The sequence below is a fragment of the Odocoileus virginianus genome, chromosome 30, assembly GCF_023699985.2.
Source record: "Odocoileus virginianus isolate 20LAN1187 ecotype Illinois chromosome 30, Ovbor_1.2, whole genome shotgun sequence".
Lineage (NCBI taxonomy): Eukaryota > Metazoa > Chordata > Mammalia > Artiodactyla > Cervidae > Odocoileus > Odocoileus virginianus.
The window spans coordinates 9,962,201-9,977,872 of NC_069703.1; the positions used below are offsets into that span (position 1 = coordinate 9,962,201).

At 38.0% G+C, this 15,672-nt stretch overlaps 1 protein-coding gene across 2 annotated transcripts in view; it reads left to right on the forward strand.

Moving 5' to 3' along the window:
• The window catches only part of PARD3B (par-3 family cell polarity regulator beta), a 1,140,410-nt gene that overhangs the window by 694,032 nt on the left and 430,706 nt on the right, over positions 1-15,672 (forward strand). The window contains exon 11 of one of the 2 annotated variants that reach the window (XM_070458512.1): positions 5,509-5,694. The exons of the other annotated variant lie outside the window; for it this stretch is intronic. Within the exon in view, the coding sequence (XP_070314613.1) occupies positions 5,509-5,694 (186 nt within the window). The remainder of the gene's footprint in view (positions 1-5,508; positions 5,695-15,672) is intronic. 2 annotated transcript variants of the gene reach the window in all.

Sequence of the window (15,672 nt, forward strand, 5' to 3'; positions counted from 1 at the left end):
AGGCTTTGGCATAGTCAATAAAGCAGAAATAGATGTTTTTCTGGAACTCTCTTGCATTTTCGATGATCCAGCGGATGTTGGCAATTTGATCTCTGGTTCCTCTGCCTTTTCTAAAACCAGCTTGAACATCTGGAAGTTCTCGGTTCACATATTGCTAAAGCCTGGCTTGGAGAATTTTGAGCATTACTTTCCTAGCTTTTGAGATGAGTGCAATTGTGCGGTAATTTGAGCATTCTTTGGGATTGCCTTTCTTAGGGATTGGAATGAAAACTGACCTTTTCCAGTCCTGTGGCCCGTGCTGAGTTTTCCCAATTTGCTGACATATTGAGTGCAGCACTTTCACAGCATCATCTTTCAGGATTTGAAATAGCTTAACTGGAATTCCATCACATCCACTAGCTTTGTTTGTAGTGATACTTTCTAAGGCCCACTTGACTTCACACTCCAGGATAGAGAAATAGAAAATGAAACAGTTGAATGGGAAGGAGAGGGAAGAGATATATAATTAGAATGATAACAGAACAACATCTGTAAGAACTTGAAGAAAGTTTGTGTAAGTGAGAATAAAGGGTTAGTGAAGGCTGGAGATAGGTAGGATAAAGCTACCATTATCTAGTAAATAACCATTAGAATGGTTTATGACAATTAGGAAAGAAAAGCAGTTAACATTTTACTCACCATTTGGTTCTGCATTTCATTTCTTTTTAATTAATAAAAATAATGCCTTTGTATATCACTGTGGTATTTTCCAAATTGAAAACTATGATGCTTTATTGGATTATGAAATTAATGCAATGAGTTGTGACAAATTAAAAAAAATAATCAATTAGAATAGAAAACATTAGAATGTGTTGCCCTCTTGGTAAGTATTGTCTCATGAAGTTTTTATTTAGATATGTATATGTGCACTCATATATGTATATATGGACAGATAAGGAGACGACACATAATGTAACTCTGGGTACTTAGTCACAGTGCTTCTCAAATGTGATGAAATGCACAATGAATATCCCTATTTGCAATGTTCATTTATGATTTGAGGTGAATGATGCAATTTAAATCATGCACAGTCCATTCTTCTTTACAGATTGGTAGCTATAACACATTATGCTGCCTTCATTGAGACTATGATGCTGAAGCTGAGCTGGGTTATCATCTCTCCCTAGTAGGAAGTATGGCATGAAAAGGGAAATTAGGTTACTTTAAGTTTTCTTATAACTGTGATACTTTATATTTTTTATAATTATTTTTAATGTCAAAACTAATACAACTTATAACCACTTATAGTAATAAAATCCAGAAAAATAGGAACCAAATGGGGTGCCAGCAGTTTTTTCATTTTCTTATATATAAACATGTATATATAATCCCAGAAATACACATTCAGAGATACACATATATACATATACACAATCATGTATTATTGGACATTTACTCATTTTTATTAATTCAGTCATTCAACCAGTACTTATCCAGGGCTTATTTTTGAGTCTGGCACTGTTTTAAGCATCAGTGATTCACTGATGGGACGAAAACAGAGCAGTATTCCTGCATTCAAAAGATGCTATCAACAAATAAAACATAAGCAAGCAAATATATGGTATGTGATGCTGCTGTGGAGAAAAAGTAAATCAGGATAATAGACAAAGGCAGGATGATATTGCCTTAAAATAATTTTAAACTGAATGATCAGGGAAGGGGCTTCCCTGGAGGTTCAGAAGGTAAAGAACCCACCTGCAATGCAGGAGACCCAGGTTCTGGGTCAGGAAGTCCTCTGGAGAAGGGAATGGCTACCCTCACCAGTATTCCTGCCTGGAGAATCCCATATATATATATATGTGTGTGGTGTATGTGTGTGTGTGTATATATATATATATATATACACACATATGTGTGTATATATATATACACACATCAGTAATTGAGTATTTATCACTTTTTATACTGTGTTCATCCCACGAAGTTCTCATTCCTACCTCTGGAAAATTAGTGCCATATAACCAGAGGCATAGCTAAGACATCACAGACTTCCATAGGAGTTCATTGTGGTCATCTCCAGGGTCCGTCACGAGCCTTTAACCATGAGACCCAATCAGTTGCAGGTCCTGTTACCGCCACCCCTTCCTGGCACTTAGGAACATGTCATCAGGCGGTGCTGTCATCCCAAATGATGCTGTAGACCCTGGTTACCTAGAACTTGACTGCACTTGGCAATTGTTGATTCAGGGCGGTGACGTTCACCTAAAGGTGATTTGACCCCTGGGGCCACTTGGCAGTGTCTAAAGGCAGTTTTGGTTTTCACGACTGAGAAAGGAGATACTCCTGGCATTTAGTAGCTAGTAGCCAGGGGTTCTGATGATATCCTCCTGTGCAGTGCGCAGCCCCCATATGGAATTATCAGGCCCCAGTCATCATTGGTGCTGAGGTTAAGAAAGCCTGAGTTGATCCTGCATGGTCAGCCCTGGGCAGGTTCAGAGGCATTAGACCTGAACCCAGGCAGTAGGGCATCTGAGCATCCATCCTGGGCCTGACTCTAGGGACCTCAAGGACTTGATATCTAGAAACATAGCATCTAGTAACAGAGAAAAAGAGACAATGGAAAGGCAAAAACTAATGAAGTCCACACGATTTCTCTTCCTGTGTCAACCTCTAGATTTTTCCCTTTCTGGATATTTGTAGGTAGAAAAAGCAAGGGATATACCTGCCATGGGCTTCCATGGTAGTTCAGATGATAAGGAATCTGCCTGCAATGCAGTAGACCTGGGTTCGATGCCTGGGTCAGGAAGATCCCCTGGAGAAGGGAATGGCTACCCACTCCAGTATCCTTGCCTGGAGAACCCATGGACAGAGTAGCCTGGTAGGCTACAGTCTATGCGGTTGCAAGAGCTGGACGCGACTTAGTGATGAAACCACCACCACCACAAAGTGTTGTATGGCAAGATTTGAGTTTAATTTTAAGAGATACTAGTCGAACCAATGTTATCAGAGGCATTCAGCATATTGATTTTTTTTTTTTTTTTTTGGTACATTAGATAAAGGAGCATTTATTTCTAACAGAGGAAATGGCTGTGTTAACTACTATAATGGCTTCCCTCAGCATTGAGAAGTTTGCTATTATTAGAGACCACTAATTATGACTTGCACTTCATACAACATAAGAAAGATATGAAACGTAAGTGTAGTTGAGTGGAGAGTGTGACATTGAATGACATCTTACCGCCATTGTAGAAATGTATCTTGGGATTTCATGTGGCTGGGTCTAGTTACAGTGGCCTGCAGAAGCTGAGAAATAGTACAGCAGTTAAGAGTCTGTCACAGGCACCATACTGCCTGGACTCCACAAGTTCCAACATGGATAGGTCTGTTGAATTATAAGCATGATATTTTTATGTTGCATACCTCAGTTTCCTCATCTGTAAAATGGGCCTCGCAAGAAACCTCACAAGATTGTTCTGGACAGAGAGTGTATTGCTATGTGTAAAGCACTTGGCACAGAACCACTCAAACATATTTAGCCACTAGTTTGTTTTTGTGGTTATAGTTCCAGCTCTCAGACATCAGAGACTTTAAAAGACTAAATTGTTTCACATGAAGAGAAAACCATAATACCACCTAATTTCTATTATGTTTTTGCCACTTATGTAATAAATGAAAGGCATTAGTACAAATAGTGGCCCTCGGTCTTATTGGGAATGAAATACAATCACCAAAAGAAAACTGATTAGAGTGGTTTGAAGGTGTTACTCAAGCGAAACTTGTCCTCATGTCACTTTTTCACTGGATGAAAACCAGAGAAACTCTAGTTTTTCTATAAAACAGTGTTCACAAACTTCTAATGAGAAGCCGTTCTTTAATTTATACTTTAATTCAGCAGAACTTGATTAGATTGAAATTAACCAAATTCCGGAGAGACCTGTATACATATATGATTTTGAAAATGTTATGGATTCTAAACTGGACGTTTTGGGAGGCAAAGATAAAGGCTAATAGTTTACATTTAGTATTATTTAACTCTGGCATTCCAATGGGAAAAAAGACAGCTACTTGGTATTGAATAATGGAATTTGGTTTTTTTTTTAAGATAATCATATAATGAGTTAGTTAAAAGAGCTAACTTGTAATAGGTTTATTAAATTAAACAATAAAGTTTCATTTCTTGGAAACTACCCATTGTCAAAGTCTTTGTAGTTAACTTCATTTACAATGAAATTAAATGAGCAAAATATTTCTCTAAAGCTAGACATGGAATTTCTCTTCATTGGGAGGAGTTAGAGATGTCGTGTCAGTAGATCTGGCTATGATCAGACCTCTTAATCCTGTTTTAATTGTGGGTTCTTTGCTACTTCTGATTTTATAGTTGTTATTTTGTGACTGACATTCAGACATTCATGGTAATTTTTAAAATATATAATTCTACATAAGCATCCCTCAAAGTGACCTTAAGATGAGAGTCTCTAAACATAATTATAGAGAGGAAGGAACTACCGACCTAGAATGAGTTGATGGTTTCCAGGGCTATCTCATTTTCAAATTTTTCATTTAAACGCTGGGGCAGAGTTTCACATTTCTGCAAGCTTGGGAGGCATGCAGAAGGGGGCCCTATACACTTTGGAACGTGGACAGCACTTTTCTATCCCTACTCTTATATATTTGAAAACACGATGGACCAAGTATGATTAAGTGTGTGTTTCTCTCTGGAGACCTGACCTCTGATTATGCCTTTTACCACCATACTATGTTGTTGTTGTTGTTGTTTTTTTTTTTTTTTAGAATGGCTAGGCTTGTGGCTAGGTGTCATTTGTCAAAGAGAATATGGATATTTCTGTGCATTATCATTTTTGTTTAGGTTCCAAAACCAGATGCCAACAAGTTATTTTATCCAAAGCAGCAAGCTTAAGGCATGAGTTTTGACAAAGTGAAATTCAATTCAAATCAATTAAGGATCACATCTTTAACTTTAAAATTAACATTTTTTCCAGTGCTCTGTGTTCCAGTGACAATCTTTATCGATGGGATTGCTTCCATGGCAAATGATATGTTTTAAATTATATAAGCCAGATATTCCCCCGAATTGTAGCAGGTTTCTACACTAAGCTCTTCTTTCTTCATCTGTGAAATGAAGGTATTGAGATTATATTATCTCTAATGTCTATTCTAATACTTAAGATTCCCTAGGTAATATCCAGCCTCTTTAATTATTGAGAATATTCTACTGAATTTCCAAATGTTTTTGGAATGTTTCAAATTGCCTTGACCAAAGATCCTCTCTGTTGACCATCACCAAATATTATTCCCGAGAATTATCCGGTCCACTCCATCCATGTGATGGAGGCTCCTGCAGACAGAGAAGACTGCCCTCTGCCCACCAGGTGCGGGATTACATCTGTTAAGCAGAGACCCAGGCGTCTTGTCTTGCCAGTTGCATCTGTGTTTGACCATCTGAGAATGTGAATATTGACATTCATCTACTTTCTCCTCCTTCATCCTTTTCGTGTACGCTTCCAACAGAAAGGAGAACCTGACTGTTGTGCATTCTCCCTGGAAACAACTGAGCAACTTACCTTTGAGATCCCGTTGAATGATTCTGGTTCTGCTGGTCTTGGGGTGAGCTTGAAAGGGAACAAATCTCGAGAAACTGGAACAGACCTGGGGATTTTTATCAAGTCCATCATCCATGGAGGTGCTGCTTTTAAGGTAGGTAGGAATGCTGTTTGCCCAACAGTATAAAGATACTTAGAAACATTAACTGTTCTGCTTGGGGACTGGATAAAGAAAATTTCTGAAGGCTTAAGACCACTGAGGCTTTCTTGCTGGATTCAGGAAATGTATATGTGAACAGATCCGGGTAGCAGTTTGTTTTCATTCTTTATATTATTTTTATTACTGTTAGGATTCTTGTGAATTTATAACCTAACAAAATTGAACCTAACAATACACAATTAGAAAAGCAAAACTGAAAGCTAGTCAATGTCAAAGCAACAAATAAGAAACTCTACTCCTTATGCTTGCAAGAATGAAAGCTCAGTGGAGTCCGAGAGAAAGTAGCATAAATTAAAGGTCATTTATCACATTTTATACACTAGAAGATCCATGTTTCTGGGAATGCATATTTGCCTTTGAACTTAGAGAAGCTTATAAATTTCCAGATAAAAAGAGAAGAATATGATCCTGCCCTTTCATACCGGGGTGGGCAAAATGAACGTAGCTGTTGCCAAAATTTAATGGTTAACTATATTTGCCTGAGTTCAAATGCAACCCTACCACCATACACTCCAACTAGTGCACCATTAATAATAATACCTAGCATATAGGGTTCTAAGAATTGAATAAAGTAATATACACAATGGGATCAATGCAGTTAAGTGATTACAGAGAGAGGGAAAACAAGTTTGTGCTTATTGTCAGCAATCCTGACCATCATCTTTATCATCTCATGCCATGCCGTGAGACTTCTTGAGCTTAAATCCTGCCTTCATTGCTCTCACCCTCGGTGAATGCAGGCAAATCAATTGTTTTTAATGTGCCTCAGTTTCCTCATGTATAAAATGAATAAAATTAGTAGTGCCTGTCCCCTGGTGCTCTTGTGAGTACAAAAAGAGACAATGGGTATAAAATGCCTAGCACCATGCCTATGATAAACTTTGAATAAATGTTAGCCATTTAAAAATCATCTTGATATTACTCACGTGTGCCCTCTCCCACTCAAAAGCCAGGAAGGCATAATTAGAGTTTATAGGAGCCCCCCTGGTCCTAGGATTCTGGCTTTATTAAAGCATTTGTCTCCTCAAACTTATCATTTCACTTTTGCTTCAGACCTAGACACTGAGCTAGTGTCTTTTTTTCTTTGGAGAAGAAGAAATGCACTGGGGATAGACAACCTTTAATGCACTCCTGGATCAGTTAGCTTCTGTTGCATAATAGCGCAATGAAGTAATGACAACATTTCAATAATATACCTCTATAAGCCTTTATTTCCCTGATGGCTCTGCACAGTAACTAAAAGGGCTCTGACTGAGGCTGACCTGTCTCTATCACACAATAGATCTACAGATCTGAGTGTACTCCACATATTATAACTACACCTTGGGCTACCAGGCTAACTGATGGCCAAGACCCATGAAGCCTCCTGACATCTGGTTCCCAAGCTGGCCTACTGTCACTTCTCACACATATTGGTGGCTAAAACAAGTCATATGACTCAATCCAGGGTCAGTCCAAGGGGTAGAAAAATACAGTCCACCCACGGTGAGCCTATGACAAAGGCATGGATCTAGAGAAATCAGTGAGGAATTGGGGCCATTCATCTAGTCTATGACTCTCCGTCAGACTCAGAAATGCAGAACTGGGAGCAGAAGGATAGTTACTCAATCGTAACTTTTTATGACCACATGGATTATAGCACACCAGGCTTCCCTGTCCTTCACCGTCTCCCAGCGTCTGCTCAAACTCATGTCCATTGAGTTGGAGATGCCATCCAACAATCTCATTCTCTGTCTCCCCCTTCTCCTTCTGCCCTCAATCTTTCCCAACATCAGGGTCTTTTCCCAGTTAGCCAGCTCTTCGCATCAGGTGGCCAAAGTATTACAGCTTCAGCTTCAGCATCAGTCCTTCCAGTGAATATTCAGGGTAGATTTCCCTTCATATTGACTGATTTGATCTCCTTGCTGTCCAAGGGAATCTTTAAGGATTCTTGTCTGGCACCACAGTTAGAAAGCATCAGTTTTTCAGCAGTCAGCCTTCTTTATGGAGCAGAAGGAAAATGATCATAATAATTACAGTAACATTATCAACTAACATTCATTCTGTTTTATGCTTAATATCTGTTGGGCAATATAACAAGTATTTTAGGTGGATTCTCTAAATTTATTCTTCACATCCATACTGCATTATTATCATCCCATCTTGTCAAAGAGAAATTACAGTTTTCAGTGGTTAGTGCCTCTCCTTTGTTCACAAGGCCAGAAATCACTTAAACCAAGATGTGAACCTGGGCAGTCTGACTTCAGAGTCTGTGCTTTGCTATCCTGTGATGAAGCCTCTTTGATCTCATCTAATCATACTTCCAGAGATCAGGGTCTGTTGTCCTGGAGTTGTCTTATATCATGTGTATCATCCTGAGCTAGGCCATCTAAACGTGTGCTGTATTTAAGAATGAGTCTTGGTCATGTTTGTGGATACCAGCTTGGCATTATTCTTATTCGTCATGACAGCTCTATTTACAGAATTTATTCCAAGTAAAATTGAAACTGAAATGAATTTTTGGAAATTAAAAGCAAACATCTTAGCTTTTTTATGGGCAATAACTTCAGCTCAAGCAGATATTGGAGAGCAGGTTTAATATGTATATCCATGTTTGCGTAAGTGAGCATCTCCTTACCTAAGCAATTTCTAACAGGCCTGTTTCTTGCAGGAAGATTTCACTTTCCATTTATGTAAATTTCTTTCCTGACACTGGTCTGCTGAGTCAGACAATCACACCATTAAAAACTACTGGACAGCATATTTATAGCTGATCTTAAATAGTAAGAGGCATCCATCATGAATTTAGCCTTATTGTGAATGTTTAGTATCCATTTGTCTTGTTTACTTTCTGCCCTGCAGAGGGTGGAGGCCTAAAGCTTTGCTCACAAGAAATCTGATTAACCAGGAAAGAGGAAACTGTTTTTCTGTTCTCCTTCTGCTGTTCCAATAATCCACTGTTGCTCCTCAGAAAATTGCCACCTGTTCTGTGATTCAAGATTAGGTCTTAGAAAAATTGTTTGGAGACTTTGTTCCCATCTCTGTTCAGAAAATACATGTGTATCAGACCGCTCTGTCCCTGGGGCAGAGGGGAGATAAGCATGGGGAACATCCACTTTAGCATCTGGCCCAAGGTTTTTTACGTGAAATCAACAAAATACTTTTTCCACCAGAGCACACTCTTTTTCTCCTGGCCCTTCCTACCGCTAATTGGTTCTCAAGGTGTTTTCCCCTTTAGGGAAGGTAGATTTTTCAAAATGAAACTACTTTGAAAAGTATGACCACATTCTTCCTATGGCTTCTCTATGCTGGATTCTCCTGGGGAATTCCGTTGGTGTAAACAAAGATAGGCTAGTTCTCAGTTCAGTTCAGTTCAGTTGCTCAGTCATATCCAACTCTTTGTGACCCCATGAATCGCAGCACGCCAGGCCTTCTAGTTCTAACCAGATGTAAAACCCCTGGATAACTGACTATAATTAAGGGCCTTCTTTTTTTTTTTCCTTCACTTTTTATTTTATTTTATCCTAGATGGCCCTAGTTGTAAAGAACCTACCTGCTAATGCAGGAGCATAAGAGACACAGATTCAATCCCAGGTTGGGGAAGATCCCCTGGAGCAGGGCATGGCAACCCACTCCAGTATTCTTGCCTGGAGAATCCCATGGACAGAGGAGGCTGGTGGGCTACAGTCCATAGGGTTGCAGAGTCGGACGCGACTGAAGTGACTTAATACGCAGCACAATAGCCGGTTAACAATATTGTGACAGTTTCAGGTGACCTGCAAAGGGGCTCAGCCATACATATACAAGAGCCTCTTTCTTTCTACCCCCTTACCTCTCTGGCTGTTGCTTTCTATCATTCCATCTCTCATTTGTGTCATTTCTAAGAGAGATGTAGTCTGTGGAGTCACTTGTAGACCCCCTCGAAAGCATCCTTTTGAGCCATACTTTTCAATGTATAACCAGAGTGACCATTGACCATAACAGCCAAATACAGCTTGGAGTGTTGCTACTGAACTGCTCAAACAGTGAAAGTGTGAAAGTGAAAATGTTAGGCACTCACTCGTGTCTGACTCTTTTGTGACCCCATGGACTATAGCCCACCAAGTTCCTCTATCCATGGAATTTTCAAGGCAAGAATACTGAAGTGGGTAGCCATTTCCTTCTCCAAGGGATCTTCCCGAACCCAGGGATCAAAGCCAGGTCACCTGCGTTGCAGGCAGATTTTTTACCATCCGAACCACCAGTAACATGCCTTAAATGTTTGAAATTCAATTTTGGTTTCTGTCATTCTTCCTGGGCGTTTGGCCCTGAAATGTAGTATAATTGCTTCCAGAGCCAAATTTATACTAGATACAACTTTGCATGTTGTATGTTTTATATAAACATTCATTTATACATACATACATACATACATATATAGTATACATACATCTCATGAACTGAGAACTATGAGTGGAATGTAATTAGGATTTCATGAGGATGCTTTTCTAAAATTTCATTCTTGTGACTGGAATTTGAATATGGTGTTGTTATCACTGGTAAATGAAACAAAATATTGTCTTTGTACAGTTAGAAAAATTAATAACTTGAGAAAAAGACTCTCCCAAAATCTACATAAAAATGAGCTTTTCCTTTTTCCAAAGAAGCACACATAAATCTGGATAATCAGTTTGAAGACCTCACTTACATTCATCCTCATTTGCTAAACATTTTGATTTCAGAGATGAGTTTTCTTTTCCTTTGCTTTTGATATACTCTGTTAACTGAATTTTTTTAGAGAAAATGCATTTTTAAGTCTATTAAGTTAGGCTATACTAAATCTGCTTAGTTTTCTTCTTTTTCTATCTTAAAAATGAATTACTTTTAGAAAATATATAACTAGAATGGTGATATTTTAAAAAATTCATGTAGCATATTAAAATCCTTTATTAGGAAGAATAAAAATTCCATACAGTCTGTTCTATCAATACTAATTATGAAAGTTTTCTTTTTATTTGAATATACTCACTTTGGAAGTGTAATATGTTCTATTGAAACTTTGAAACAATAAGGCAAAAATTAAAATTTAAATATTAAAATTAAAATAAAGGCAGCTTTTGCTAAGGGAAAAATGTCATATATCAGGTAGATTATTTAAGGGCTCTTAAAGAGAACGAATTTAAGAATACCTGTTATTCTCTAGAAAATTAATTAGCCAGGTTTGTGCTTAATAAATACTACTTGATGATGATGAAATTAACTGAAAGAAAAATGCCTGACATAGCTAATTGCAAATGCATGCTCTCAGAATATGAAATAGACATAATTTAAGTAATTTGATTCTTGTGTGGTTAGGAAATCTGGAATACAACCTCTGCAGAGGTTGCTGATGCAGAATTGCAAGATCTATACCATTTCATAATAGGTTAAAAAACTTAACTAATAGAAGCAATCCCTCTATTTTAAAATGACTTAATTATAAATTTGGGGAGATAATATGCGCAGTTCTAGAATTTATGGGAATACAGTGTTTGATCCTGAGAATCCATGCCTCTTTGTAATGGGGAGTTTTGGTTGAATAGCATCTAACCTTCTTAAAAGGAGTCCGGTAGGAGTTCCTAGCAGGAGTAATTTCCACCTCCATTTCTGCTTCTATCTATAAATCATGTGGTGGATCTATAATTAATGAATTCAAAGGAAGATAAAAAGGACAGCATTTTAAGGAACACGAATGTTAAAAGATTTCTTTAGCTATCCATTTTTCTTAAAATTGAGAGTGTTTTCTACTGGAAGAGAACTGTTAAGATCATTACCTATAGTCATGTCTTCCAGGCTTTTACCTCTTACCAAAAACACCATACAATCTGGGCATAGACAGCTTCATTGCAAATCCTCCACTGTTAGAAGCCAAACTCTAATATTTCACACTCACCACAAAAATGTGATATTCTATGAACAACTAAAAGTAGGAACTCTGCCTGGAAAAATTCACCATCACTATAAGAACTCTGCTTTAAAAAATAAAACAAGTAATTTAAACAAGAAAAAAGAATTATCAGCTATGTTATGTCATATATTTTAAATAAATTTCCTTTTTTAGGGGGAAAAAACCCAAAATGTTAATATGTGTTAATTAATATACTCAGGCTTATCATCTATGGGTTTTCTGCAGTAGTAACTAATTTTATAGAGATATAACATTACTTTAAAATTTTCATAATACCAGTATCAATCATTGTTTTTCTTGCTAAGTTTTCTCATTTTCAGATATTTATTTTATTTATGGAAATGCAAATACATTTATATCATGCTGGATAAACTTTTAGAACTCTAGGTCTTTTTGATCTGTACTTTGAACTCCATTATTTTCTTCAGAGGCTTAAAAATATGTTTGTAGACCTAATCAAAAATGAAATTATTATCTACAAAAGTTGGTATAACATGATCATGTTACTTTGACTCTAAAAATAATATCTTTTACCTGAAAATCTATATTCACCTATATTGTGGGTATTTACGAGAGATACTGAGTTCATAATGTGGTCAGAGTTTTGGTCTAAGCATTCTTCTCTGGGTCCATTTTTCTAAGAAGCCAGATTTTTAGTAATCTTAGCACAAGCAAGAATAGAGCTTTCTTCTTCTTCTTCAAGTGAATAAATAAGATCCTTTCGTTAAGTTGAAAAGGCTTCTGAGATTCTAATCTAGTTAAGCATTCATGCAGAATCTTCTTGATTCCTACAACACATGCACCTTAATAAGCTTCTATTATCCAATTTTCTAGGCCAAACTAAACTGAAAACAGAAAATCAGGAAGGAGATGGAAAGGGATAGAAAAGAAACTGAAAGAACAAGAAACAGAAAAAATGTAAAACAAGCACAGAGGGCTGTTGCTGCAAAGTAGACCAAGGAATACTAGTGATGACTCTTCAGTCAGGGCTTCTGAAACTTCTTGCTCAGGAAACTGTAAAATCCACTCATGACTACAGTGAAGGCTGTAAATTGCAGTGTTTATTTATATCCCATATGTTTCCAGTAGGTCTTTAAAAGGAAAGAATTATAGTACATTATATCAAAATGGTTTAGATTAGACATATTCTGAGGCTCTAAAAATACTCTTGTTATCTTTAATTAAAAAAAGAAAAGTCTCACATGCCACAGATGCTGAATAAATGGTACACTGCTGGAACTTTACTCATCTGCTACATAGAATGGATTGAGGCTCTTAAGATAGTAACTGAATTAGATAAAATTTTGCAATAGCTAAATAAGAGGACACTGAGCCAGTACACAGACAGTAATCAAGCTTCACTTTTAGAATTATAAAATTTCTCTGAGCATGTGCCAGTAGATCCAAGCCAGCCTGAGCTCAGGAATTGCTCATAATTACAGTTTGTATATTATTGAATTTGTCCATTGGAGATGAAACCAGGTCAAAGCACCTGAATGAAAGATGTTTCTAGTGATTCCATTTAGCAAGGATTTCTATAACATCTACAGTTACTGTAAGTTATACAATATGTAATAGAATGGATACAGAAAACAAAAAGACTCATTCCATAGTACAGGAAGCTGGTATCATAATAAATGCATAAACAACTCAAATACGGTAAGGACTATGATAGACCTTCTGTCAAAGAATGTTCAAACTACCGCACAATTACACTCATTTCACATGCTAGCAAAGTAATGCTTAAAACCTTTCAAGGCAGGCTTCAACAGTTCTTGAACAAAGAACTTCCAGATGCACAAGCTGCATTTAGCAAAGGCAGAAAAGCAAGAGATCAAATTGCCAATATCCATTAGATCACAGAAAAAGCAAGAGAAGTCCAGAACAACATCTACTTCTGCTTCACTGCCTACGCCAAAGCTTTTGATTGTGTGGATCACCACAAACTGTGTAAAATGCTTCAAGAGATGGGAATACCAGGCTACCTTACCTGCCTCCTGAGAAACCTGTATGCAGGTCAAGAAGCAACAGTTAGAACCGGGCATGGAACAACAGACTGGTTCAAAATCAGGAAAGTAGTAGTTCAAGGCTGTATATTGTCAAACTGCTTATTTAACTTATATGCAGAGTACATCATATGAAATGCAAGGCTGGATGAATCACAAGCTGGAATCAAGATTGCTGGGAGAAATATCAATAACTTCAGATATGCAGATGACACCACCCTATGGCAGAAAGCTTAGAGGAACTAAAGAGCCTCTTGATGAAGGTGAAAGAGGAGAGTAAAAAAGATGGCTTAAAACTCAACATTCAAAATATGAAGATCATGGCATCTGATCCCATTACTTCATGGCAAATAGATGGGGGAACAATGGAAACAGTGAGAGATTTTATTTTGGGGGGCTCCAAAATCACCACAGAGGGTGACTGCAGCCATGAAATTAAAACACACTGGCTCCTTGCAAGAAAAGCTATGACAAACCTAGACAGCATACTAAAAAGCAGAGACATTACTTAACTGACAAAGGTCCATATAGTCAAAACTATGGTTTGTCCTGTAGTCATGTATGGATGTGGGAGATGGACCAAAAGGAAGGCTGAGTACTGAAGAATTGATGCATTCGAACATGGAGAAGACTCTTAAGAGTTCCTTGGACTGCTCGGAGATCAAACCAGTCAGTCCTAAAAGAAATCAACCCTGAATATTCATTGGAAGGACTGATGCTGAAGCTGAAGCTCCAATACTTTGGCTACCTGATGCAAAGAGCCAACTCATTGGAAAAGACCCTGATGCTGGGAAAGATTGAAGTCAGGAGGAAAACGGGGCAACAGAGGATGAGATGGTTTGATGGCATCACCAATTCAATGGACATGAATTTGAGCAACTTTGGGAAATGGTGAAGGACAGGGAAAACTGGCATGCTGCAGTCCATGGAATCACAAAGAGTTGGACACAACTGAGGAACTGAACAACAAAAACAAATTGTAGACAAATATAAAAGTAATCATAAGTGTTGAGATGGAGCTGTTCTGCCTGAAGGGAAGAAAATGGAAGGCAGTTGCTGAGCCTTATTTTGAAGGATCGATATTGAACTGGTGAGCAGGAATGCAAAGGGCGTTTTGGAGCAAAGGAAAAGTATGGACCACATCACCACAGTGTGTACACCGGAGTGCAATGTATTGCGTCTGGAAAACAGAGCTCTTGTTTTTGAAGAATGGTGCCATTTGTATTGGTTGAAATTGTGTTAGGACAGGTGAAGTAAAACATTGACTAATGTACATAGGTGCCCTTCAAGACAAAAATTCACATGCTTCTGGTCTTACCAACTTTATTCCTTTTCTTTAAAAACTATACTTTAAAATCTTGATTTATTCTTTTCCTTTCATTGTTATTGTTTGAAAATGAAATGAAATTATTTCAGTCTGGAATACAGGACTCTTTCGAGGCTGGATTTTTTTTTTCCCCAAAAATACAGTAAGCAGATGTTATCATGGAGTGATTTTAGGATCTTGAGAAATATTTGTTCAGGACAGTCCTTTTCCTCAGGCAGGTGCCATCTTGCCTGGAGCCCCACGCTAGTCCAAGGAAACACTGCTGTGTAGCCTGAAGTCAGGGTTTGGGATTTGGGCCCTGAGTGTTGATGTCCCCTGACGTCACAAGGACCCCATCAGAATCAGGCAGAGGAAGGAGTCAATGTCTGGTCATGATTAATCCTCTCAATGCCCTGGCCTAATGTAGACTGGCCTTGGGCCCCAGCCAGCCCACTCCTTCATGCTTGACTCATGTTTTTCAGAGGCTCGTTCTGTTCCATGGCTTTCTTCTCTTCCTTCTGTGTTCATTAGAACTTTAGAGGTATAGGGACCCACAAAAAATTGGCCACCAGAGGTGAATTAAGGCTTGCACTGTCATTGCTAATCATAGCAGAGGCATAGCAGTGACTAAACTGCAAGGCCACTGGACCACCAGAAATCACGGATATGCTTTCGAGGGCACATGCAACATCCTA